This window comes from Aureococcus anophagefferens (genome assembly GCF_000186865.1).
Source record: "Aureococcus anophagefferens unplaced genomic scaffold AURANscaffold_6, whole genome shotgun sequence".
Classification (NCBI taxonomy): Eukaryota; class Pelagophyceae; order Pelagomonadales; family Pelagomonadaceae; genus Aureococcus; species Aureococcus anophagefferens.
In genome coordinates, this window is record NW_008705566.1 from 895695 (window position 1) to 905873 (window position 10179).

The 10179-nt window shown below is 72.3% G+C and overlaps 1 protein-coding gene across 1 annotated transcript; it reads right to left on the minus strand.

Moving 5' to 3' along the window:
* Positions 1-3251: 3251 nt before the first annotated feature.
* Positions 3252-6831, minus strand: AURANDRAFT_53149 (hypothetical protein; the record flags this gene model as incomplete). The annotated part of the gene is made up of 2 exons (XM_009037631.1): positions 3252-4041; positions 6160-6831. Coding segments are annotated over 2 exons (1461 nt in total), but the record flags the coding sequence as incomplete, so codon positions are not given.
* Between the last annotated feature and the right edge of the window lie 3348 nt (positions 6832-10179).

The following is a 10179-nucleotide window of genomic DNA, read 5'->3' on the forward strand; positions in this document are numbered from 1 at the left end:
CGCTACTAGTAGTGGCGCTTCGATGAGGTCGACGTTGAAATCGAGGCGTCCGCGGCCGGCGCAAACGTGCTGATGGACCCCGAACAACGACGTTTTACGCCCGCCACAGCGCCCGCCGCCGTCCCCATGGAGTTGGAACAGCCCCCAATGTCGCTGCTACCGCCGGAGCTCCAAGGGCACATCGCCTCGTTCGTGTGCGGCACCGAATTAGCCTGGAACGTCCGCGCCCTGTCGCGCTCCTGGGAGGAGCTCACGGAGCGCCTCCTGCGCTACGACTTCGGCCCCTTCGCGGTCGACCGGCGCCTCGTCCCCGGCGACGGCTCGCTCGCCGACGGTGCCGAGCTGACGTGGATTCAGCGGCGCGCGTTCTCGCGCCTGCTCCGGAAGCGCGGCCCGTGCGACTTCTTCGCCGGCCCCGCCGCGCGGACGGCCCGGGACCTCGACGCGGCGCTGGACCTGCGGCGCGGCGGCGACCGCCAGCGTCCCGTGGCCGTGACGATTTTCGAGAGATTTGGGGTGGGAAATCGTCACCGTCGTGCTCGGTAGGCGACCGCGCGTTCCCGTCGTTCCCGGAAGACGACTTCCTCGTCGTGCTCGGCGTCAACGGGAGGCACTACCGTTTCTCGAAGGCGTGGCACGCGCGCGAGCTTCCGTCGCTCCGCGACGCGACGTCGACGTGGCTCGACTTCGACGTCGTCCACCCGCTCTCCGAGGAGTACGGCCCCGCGCGCCGCGACGAGAAGCGGCGCGTCATCCGGGACCTCGTCGCGTCGCGGGACCTGCCGACGGCGTCGGCGATCTTCCTCGACTCCATCGACGCGCTGACCGTCGACCTGAGCGTCGTCGCCGGCGACCGCGTCGTCGACGTCGTCTGCTGGAGCGTCGACAGCCGCGTCGACGAGGTCCACATCGTCGACGACCGCGTCGTGGTCTGCGACGCGACGATGGTGACGGCGCTGCTCCGCCGCCCCTTCGACGACGACGGCGCGCACCTGCACGTGGGCGCGCAGCTCGACGCGGACCTGCGGACGGGCGACGTGGCGATCTCGTTCGACGTGCGGGCCTGCGACGCCGAGGGCGACGACCTCCCCGGCGCCGCGCCGGAGACCGTCGCCGCGGTGCTCGCGCGCGCCTTCGCCTCGGGCCTCGCGGACAACGGCAAGGCCGCGGCGCGGTCGCCCGCCTCCGTCGCGGACCTGCCGCCCTGGGACATGCCCGCCCACTTTGTACTATAGATTTACTAGCCGCCACCCCCGGGGAGATTCGAGACCGAACGTTATGCGACTAACAAGCGGAGCAGGAACACTTCCTCGGACTGGTCGAACTCGGAGTTGACGTAGAGGAAGCACTGCATCATGCCGCGGCGCTCCACAGCGGGGAAGTAGAGCCGCAGGTAGTCGACGCCGTTGGGCGGGATCGTGATCTTGCCCGCGCCGTCGCGCGGTCGCAGGATCGACTCGTCGGACGACACGAGCGCGAACGACTTGGGCTTGTTCCACGGGTTCCGGTAGGGAATGCGCTTCGTGATGGCCTTGCCGATCGGGAGCTCGACCTATGGAGGAAAGAACGTAAGCAGACGAAAAAACAACGAAAGACACGGCGCAACAAACATCGTAAGTCTTCGTGATCGTCGGCGCGCTGCTGACCGCCGTGAGCAACCACGCCGCGACGAGCTCCTTCGTGTCCGCGTCGACCAGGTGGACGTGGACGCGCTTCGCGCCCGCGTCGCGCGCGCGGTAGTGCACCGCGAACTTGTTGTGCGCGTGGGGCACGAGGCGGAACTCGTCCGGCGGGTCGAAGGTCGCGTCGCCCGTGGACCCGCCCGCGCCGCCCGCGACGGCCGCGTAGGCCTTGACGACGCGCGGCGTCCGGTCGCCGCGCACGACCAATTCGACGCCCGCGGCCTGGCCCGCGACGCCGTTGAGGTCCGCGCGGAGCCGGCTGTGGACGACGCAGTGCCAGAGCTCCGCGAGCTTCGCGCAGAAGCGGTCTCGGAAGACGAGAACATAAAACTCGCCGACGCTCGGGAACGCGCCGACCCTCGCGTATTTGAGCAGCACCTCGTGGGCCCCGGGGCAGTCCGGCGCCTCGCGCCACTGGATGGACACGTCGGACGCGTCGCCGCGCCCCGTGGACACCTGTGTGCAAATCAACCAGTGAGCTGGGACGTCGGGGCCAAACTTCAGAATTCTCTAGCTCGGTCAAATCGAAGTCGATTCGGCTGATTTTTGGACGAATCGATTGCTCTCAGCGAGTTCTCGAAGCACAGCGGAAGTGCTCGTGTCAAAACATTCGAATACGCGCACATTGAAGTCGGGTTGAAGATTTGATTTGCGCACAGGTGGACACGCAGTGGACGTACATGGACCGGCCGTCGCGGTCCGGCGGCGCCGCGAGCGCGGCCGCCCAGCCGCCGACGGCCGCCTCGTTGTCGAGCGGCGCCGGCGCCGGCGGCAGCACGCGCACGCAGCGCTTGAGGATCTCGCCCTCGCTCTGGTAGAAGCGGAACGTGCGGTCGACGACGCACGCGCGCGGCCTAGCCTCGACCTCGACGGCCGCGACGACGTAGCCGCCCGCGGCCACAAAACGCACGGGCACGACGCGCGCCGGGTCCTCGGACGCGTCCTTGGACTCCTCCTTGGACTCGCCCCGGTCCCGGTGCTTCGGCGCGCCCCACTTGAGCTCGTGGCTCGGCGGCTCGAGCGTGAGGAACGCGAAGGGCACGCGGATCGTCTCGTGCGCCATGAGCAGCACGACCGGCGGCGACCCCGGCGGGCCCGACGCGTCGATCATGTCCGCCTCGACGGCGCCCTCGCCCGTCGTCCCGAAGGCCGCGGGCACGTGGCGCCGGAGGTGGGCCCACTCCTCGCTCGACGTCACGAGGCGGAGCTCGCGCTCCTTCGCGGAAATATCCACGGTGAAGCGCTCGGCCCGGGAGAAGGGGTTGTGGATCTCGACCTCGAACCAGGCCGTCGTCCCAAAGGTCGGGTAGATGGGCACGGTGACGAGCATGGACTTGGCGAGCATGCCCCTCACCATGTCGCGCTTCGAGCCCTCGCGGTACCACTCGACCATCTTCAGGTCGTCCCACTCGTCGACGAGGCGCGCGTCGTCGTCGTCGCCCCGCGACTGGCGCGTCCGCAGCAGGCGCCGCGCGTTCGCCGGGCCGGGCCCGCCGCCACGGACGCGCGCGAGCTGCGCGAGCTGGCGCTCGCGGAGCGCGTCCGCGCGCGTCGGCGCGTCGTCGACGTCGCCGCGCGGCGGGCCGCCGCCGTCCACGAGGCTCAGGCCCAGCTGCATGAGCACCTGCACGAAGTCGCTGCGGATCACGGACCCGACGCCCTCGACGTCGTACTGGTCCAGCAGCAGGCGGACGTCGCCGCCGCGGCCCGCGAGCTCGCGCGCGGCCCGGCGCAGCTTCTTCTCGACGCAGCGCGTGTCCGGGTCGAGGCTGAATTCGTAGTTCCGCGACACGATCTCCAGGTCCGCGTCCTCGTCGTCGACGACGTTCCCGCCGGTCCCGGGCGCGTCGCGGCAGAAGGCGAGGAACTCGTCGAGCTCGACGGCGTCGTTGCCGTCGCGGTCCAAGTCGCTGCGCACGAGCTTCTCGACGTCGTCGGCGTCGAGCTCCTGGAAGACGCCGAGCTTGCGGAGGCCCCGCAGCAGCTCCTTGACGGAGAGCGCGCCGCTGCCGTCGTCGTCGAGCGCGCGGAAGACGGACTTCAGGGACGTGCCCATCTGCTCCGTGCGCAGCAGGATGGCCCGCAGCTTCTCGCGCACGAGCTCCGCGGACTCGCGGCGCCCGCCGGGCGTCCGCGGCGCGTCGTCGATCGGCTTCGTCGCGAAGGCCACGAACTCGCCGATGTCGACCTCCGCGTCGCCGTCGTCGTCGAACTCGCGCCGCACGAGGGCCTCGACGTCCTTGCGCGTGACGTCGCGGAAGAGGTCGTCGCCGCCGACGTGCTTGAGCGCCTTGTGCAGCTCCCGGGCGCTCAGCTTGCCGCTGCCGTCGCGGTCGAAGGCCGCGAACGCGTCCTTCAACTTCGCGCCGGACCGCGCGGCCTTGGCGAGCACGGCGCGGAGCGTCTTCGCGGTCTCGTCGATGCGGTCGCCCCGTTTCTCCGCGGCCGGGCGGCCGCCCGTCTTCTTCGCGCGGAACTCGCGCGCAAAGTCCTCGATCTCCCGGAGCTCGACGCCGCCGTTGCCGTCCGTGTCGATGACGCGCACGAGCCGCTTCGCGTCGTCGCGCGTGAGGTCGTCGAAGACGGGGCCCAGGCCCTTGAGGCCCTCGTAGAGCTCGCCCGCGTCGATGCTGCCCGAGCCGTCCGCGTCGAGCCGCGCGAAGGCGTCCCGCAGATCGCCGCCGCCGTCCTGGAAGGCGAGGAAGAGGTCGCCGACCTTGTCCTGGGCGCCGTCGCCCGTGGGGCTCTTGGGGTCCTCGTCGGGCTCGTCTTTCGCGTGCCTCGCCGCGAGCGCGAAGGCCCGCAATTCCGTGAGGTCGATGCTGTTGCTCCGGTCCGCGTCGAGCGCCTTGACGACGCGCCGCGCGTCCGCCAACGTGAAATCGGCAAACGCGTCGCCGAGGCCGCGCAGGCCCTCGAAGAGCTCCACGGCCTCGATGTCGCCGGAGCCGTCGGGGTCGAGCTTCTTGAACGCGACGGCGAGGTCCGCCCCCGACGCCTCGAAGGTCAGGAGCAGCTCCGCGAGCTTCGCGCAGGCCGGGTCCTCGAGCGCCGCCGCGGCGTCGGGCGGCCGCGTGCTCGCCTCCGTCGGGCTCGCGGACGGCTCGCCCAGATCGCGCGCGATCTCGTCGGGCGTGCCCACGCCCCCGCGCTTCGCGAACTTGACGAGCGCGCCGACGGACGCGCCGCCGCCCGCGTCGAAGCGGCCGAGGAGGAGCTTCCGCGTCGCGGCGTCGACGGCGCCCTCGACGCCGACGTCCGCGAGCGCGCGCTCGAGCGCGGCGTCGTCGACGACGCCCGCGCGGCTCGCGCGGCGCTGGAGCGCGTCCTCGAGCGCGCGGCGGCCCGTGGCCTCGCCCCGCAGCTTCAGCACGGCCGCGCGCAGCGCGCCGAGCACGAGGCGCTCCGCGTCGCCGACGGCCGCGGACGCGCCGAGCTGCCGCGTGAACTCGTCGAGCTGGATCTCGTCGTCGCCGTTCGCGTCGTAGAGCTTGGCGAGCGCCGCGGCCTCGGCGTTCGTGATGTCCTCGAGGCCCGGCAGCTCCCGCAAGCCCTCGGCGAGCTCGTCGCGCGTGATGGACCCGTCGCCGTCCTTGTCGAAGTGCTTGAAGGCCTCGTCCGCGCCGATGCCGGACGCGTGGACGATCTGGCGGAGCTTCGCCTCGATGGACGAGATGGGGTCGCGGCCCATGAAGCGGAGCAGCTCCCGCACGGAGATGGACCCGTCGCCGTCGCGGTCGAAGTAGCGCACGAGCTTGTCGACGTCCGCCTGGTCGTCGCGGCCGTCGCCGGACATGTCCGCGAAGGTGCCCAGCGCCTTCAGGCCGGCCTTGAGCTCCGCGTGGTCGATGGTGCCGCCGCCGTCCTTGTCCCACTCCGCGAAGGCGGCTTCTAGAGTGGTGCCGCGCTCCTCCGCGTTGAGCAGGATCGCGCGGAGCCGCCGCGCGAGCACGGCGCTGTAGTCGCAGCCCGCGAAGCCCAGGAACTCGGCCATGTTGATCTCGCCGGAGTCGTCGTCGTCGAGCTTCTTGAGGAGCTTCTTGATGTCGCCCTCGTCGACGCCCTTGAAGACGCCGAGCTCGTCGAGGCCGCGGCGGAGCTCGTCGAGGGAGATGGACCGGCCGCCGTCCTTGTCCCACTCGCGGAACGCCGCGTCCAGGGGCACGCCGTGCTTCGCCTCGGCGACGCGGAGCACCGCGCGTACGCGCGCCTCGACGAACGCGCCGTAGTCGCGCTTCGCGAAGAGGTAGAACTCCTTGATGTCGATGTCGCCCGACTTGTCGTCGTCGAGCTTGTCCAAAAGCTTCTCCACGTCCCGGGGCTTCATGTGGTTGAAGATGCCCAGGCTCCGGAGGCCCCGGGTCAGCTCGCCGCGGCTCAAGGAGCCGCCGCCGTCCGCGTCCCAGGCCGCGAAGCAGTCCGCGATCATCGTGCCCTTGCGCTCGACGCCGTCCAAGATCCGCGACAGCTTGAGCACGAGGTGGTCCGCGTAGTCGCGGCCCATGAGCGCGAAGAGCTCCTCGAGCTCGAGCGTGCCGTTGCCGTCCCGGTCGCGGTGGTCGAAGAAGGCCTTGACCTCCCGGGGCTTGAGGTCGCTGAACGTGCCGAGCGACCTCAGCGCGTCGCCGAACTCGCCGACCGTGAGCTGGCCGTTGCCGTCGGCGTCGAACTCGTTGAACGCGTCGACGACGGAGACGCCGAGCTCCTCGGCCTTGAGGAAGATGGCCTTGACGCGCGCCTCGAGGAGCGCGGCCTCGTTCGCGACGGGCTTCCGCTCCAGGAGCCCTTTACGCTCCTTGTACTCGCGCTGCCGCTGGCGCACGAAGGCGAGGAACTCGTCGAGGCTGATGACGCCGTCGCCGTTCTCGTCGAAGCGCTTGAGCAGGAGCACGACGCCTCCCGAGTTCGCGCCCCGGAAGCAGCCCAGCGCGCGGAGCGCGTCCTCGAGCTCGACGACGGAGATCGTGCCGCCGTGGTCCTGGTCGAAGTAGGCGAAGGCCCGCTCGAGCGTCGTGCCCTTGGCCTCGGCCTTGGTCAACACGCGGATGAGCTGCGCCTCGAGGGCCTTGAGGTTCGGCGCCTCGAGGAGGCTCAGCAGCGGGCCCCGGTACTGCACGCGGCCCCGGTCGTCGCGGAAGCGGCGCACCATCATGAGCACCTCGTCGTAGGTGACCGCGTTGCTGTCCGCCGACACCGCGGGCCCGTCCCTGGCGCTCCGGCCGCGCGCCTCGGCGAAGAGGCCGCCGCGGCGGTCGCGCGACTCGAGGAGCGCGCCGAGCTCCGGGTTCGACTCCGCGAGGGGCCGCGCGCGCACGCGGTGGCCCGGCCGGCGCCGCGGGCCCTTCTTGCCGCCGTCGTAGGACCGCCGGAGCGCGTCGTCGCCGCCGCGCGCGGCGTCGACGCCGCCGTAGATCGTCGCGAGGTCCTTCGAGCCGCCGCGGTTCGACGACGCCTTCCGCCAGTCCAGGCTCCGGCCCAGCGCGTCCTTCAGGGGCCGCTCGTCGTCGGCCTTCTTCGTCGTCAGACTCCCCTTGCCCTCCTCGCCGTAGTTGCAGCACACGATCTGCACGTGGCCGACGACCGCGCCGGACACGCCGGCGGACGCCGCGTCCGCGGCCGCGCCGCCGCGGCCCCCGACGGACGCCGGCGTCGCGAAGTTCTCGTTCATCGTGCCGTAGGAGCCCTCGTCGACGAGCCCGAAGGGCGCGACGACGGCGTGCTCCGCCGCGAGCTTCGCGACGGGCGACCGCTGGCGCAGCAACTTGTCGAGGGGCACGCAGCACGTGCCGACGTGGAGGCGCGAGTCCGCGTCCCAGACGTCGACGTAGAGCGCCTTGAGGGCCAGGTACTCCGCGAAGACGCGGCCCTCGTTGGGCATGGACGCGGACGTGTCGACGGCGTACTTCAAGATCAGCGGCGGCTCGTCGTCGGCCGCGTGGCGGCTCCGGCGGCCGCCCGAGCCCGAGTCGCGCGCCAGGAGCCGCGCGGCGTCGTTCGGCGCCTCGAGCGCGCCGCGGTCCAGGGGCCCGCGGTCCGCGGCCGCGCGCAGGAGGCGCAGCCGCTCCGTGCGCGTCGGCGGCAGGTTGTAGAACTGGTACGTGAAGTAGAGGGCCTTGGGCAGGGCGGACGTCGGCGTCGCGCCGCGAAAGGCCGCGAACTGGATCGTGACCTCGTGCAAGCTCAGCGGATCCGACGCCTCCAGGGCCAGGTCGTAGCGGGGCCCGCCGCGGCCCAGCGCCTCGAGGCTCGCGTCGCCGGGGACGAGCGCGCGCGCGTCGTCGAGGACGACGGTCGGGTAGCCGTTCCGCGCGAGCTTCGCGCGCGCCGCGCGGCTCAGGTCCTCCGCGGACGCGCGCGGCCCGCCGACGGCCGTCGTCAGCGTCGCGCCGAGCGCCGGCGGCGCCGTCGGCGGCGCGCCCGGCGCGCCGCTGCGGTGGAGCGGCGCGCCCAGAAGCGACGCGAGCATGGAGTTGGCCCCGCCCCGGGGCTTCGCGCGGCGCCAGCGGTCGCCCTCGTCGTCGAGGGCCGCGGACCGCGCGTCGTCGTCGTCGTCCGCGGAGCGGAGGCGCCGCCGCCGGTCGCGGTCGTCGAACAGGCGCGACCGGCGGCTGTCGCCGCTCACGACGGATTTCGGGGGCGAGTCGGGCTCGGACTCGCTCGAGCTCTCGGCCTTCTTCCGGGGCCGGCGCTTCTTCGGCCTGCGCCGGGGCGTCGAGTCCGCGGAGCTGTCGGAGCCCGGGTCGTCGTCGTCGTCGCCGAGCTCCTCGTCGTCCGCGACGGTCTCGTCGGAGCTCGCGTCGGACGCGCGGTCGGGCGTCTCGTCGGCGAGCTCCGCGTCGTCGCCGCGCTTCGCGGCCTTGCCGTCGACGGCGCTGAGGTCGAAGCCCACGAGCTTGCCGCCGGCGAAGCGCTGGAGCGTCGCCGCGTCGAAGTCGCCGCGCGACGCCGCGGCCGCCGCGGACCCGCCGTCGGGCGGCGGCGGCCAGACGAAGTGGCTCGAGACCTCGCGGCACGTGTCGTCGACGGCGAGCGCGACCTCGACGTACTTGGCGTCGCGGCCCGTGCGCAGCCGCAACCGCTTGCCGTCGAAGGGCACGTAGCCCTGGAGCCCGAGGCACACGCGGAACGTCTGCGGCGCCGCCGCGCCGCCGGAGAGCACGGGCACGCGCTGGAGCGGGCGCACCTCGTACTCGAGCGCGACGACGACCTGGGCAGCACAAGAGTGATTCAACGTCGCTTCAACGTGAGTGTTCCGCGCGCGCGCGCGCGTTACGAAAAACACATCCACGCTTCGAGACCGTTCCGAGAGATGATCGCTCGTCCAAAAATCAGCCGAAACGAGTGGAAAATGGCCGAGATCGGAGCCTTTGAAGTTGGGAATTTCGCTCTCTTGTGCTGCCCTGACGACGACGGCGAAGAGCGCGTGCTTGCAGTAGCCCGGGAGCACGACGCGCGCGCCCTCCGCCGCGGCCAAAACGTCGCCGTCCGCGCGGTCCAGGTCCACGTACGTAAACCCCGTCGGCTCCGTGCGGCGCAGCGTCAGCGCGCGGCCGTTGTGGAGCCCCACGGCGAGGCGCCGGCCGACGATCTTCTCGCGCTTCTCGACGGTCTGGCCGCCGGCCGCGGTTTTAGTTTGTTGGAAGCCGACGTAGTTGAGCAGCGCCTGCTCGAGGCGCCCCCGGTCCTCGACCTTGACGCGCAGCTCCTCGAGCACGAGCACGTGCTCCGTCGCGAGCCTGGGCTTCAAATTCGGCGCGAGGTGCCACGCCTCGGCGCCCGACGCGCGCGACGCCTCGACGACCACCGCGCCGAGCATGGGCCGCCGGCCGCTCACGGACCGGCCCGCCGGCGGGAGCTCGAGGTGGCGCCCCGCGGGGCGGCCGCCCCTGGAGGCCTTGTCGGCGACGGCGCCCCAGGGCGCGAGGCCCGGCACGAGATCGTCGACGGCGACGACCTCGTCCTCGCCGACGAGGTGCGCGCACCGCAGCAGGCCGTCGTGGCGCCGCGCGCGGTAGACGATGCCGCAGCCCCGGATCTCCGACGCGCCCGCCGCCAGCGCGAGGTCGCCGTCGTCGCCGCCGTCGCCGCGCGGCCGCGTCCGCGACACGCCGAGCTTCGCCGCGGCCGCGACGAGGCGCCGCGGCGTGCCGTCGTAGACGGGCAGCGTCTCGTAGGCGCCCCCGCCCTGGGCCAGGAGCGCCGGGTTCTCGTCGGACGCGTCGACGCGCAGCGCGCCGTTTGGCCCGAAGAGCCGCAGGTAGCTCCAGCCGCAGCCGTACTGCGCGACGGTCCGCCCCGTCGCCGGGTCGACCTCGCAGGCCACGAGCTCGAGCACGGCGACGCAGGCCTCGTCGTCGACGCGCGTGCACCAGTGCACGAGCTCGCAGCATTTCACCTTGAGGGACCCGCTGCCCGCGGCCTCGGTCGCCGCGCCCATCCACGTGCCGCCGAAGAAGCGCCGGCTCGCGGCGTCGAAGAAGCTCAGGCTCAGCGCGCA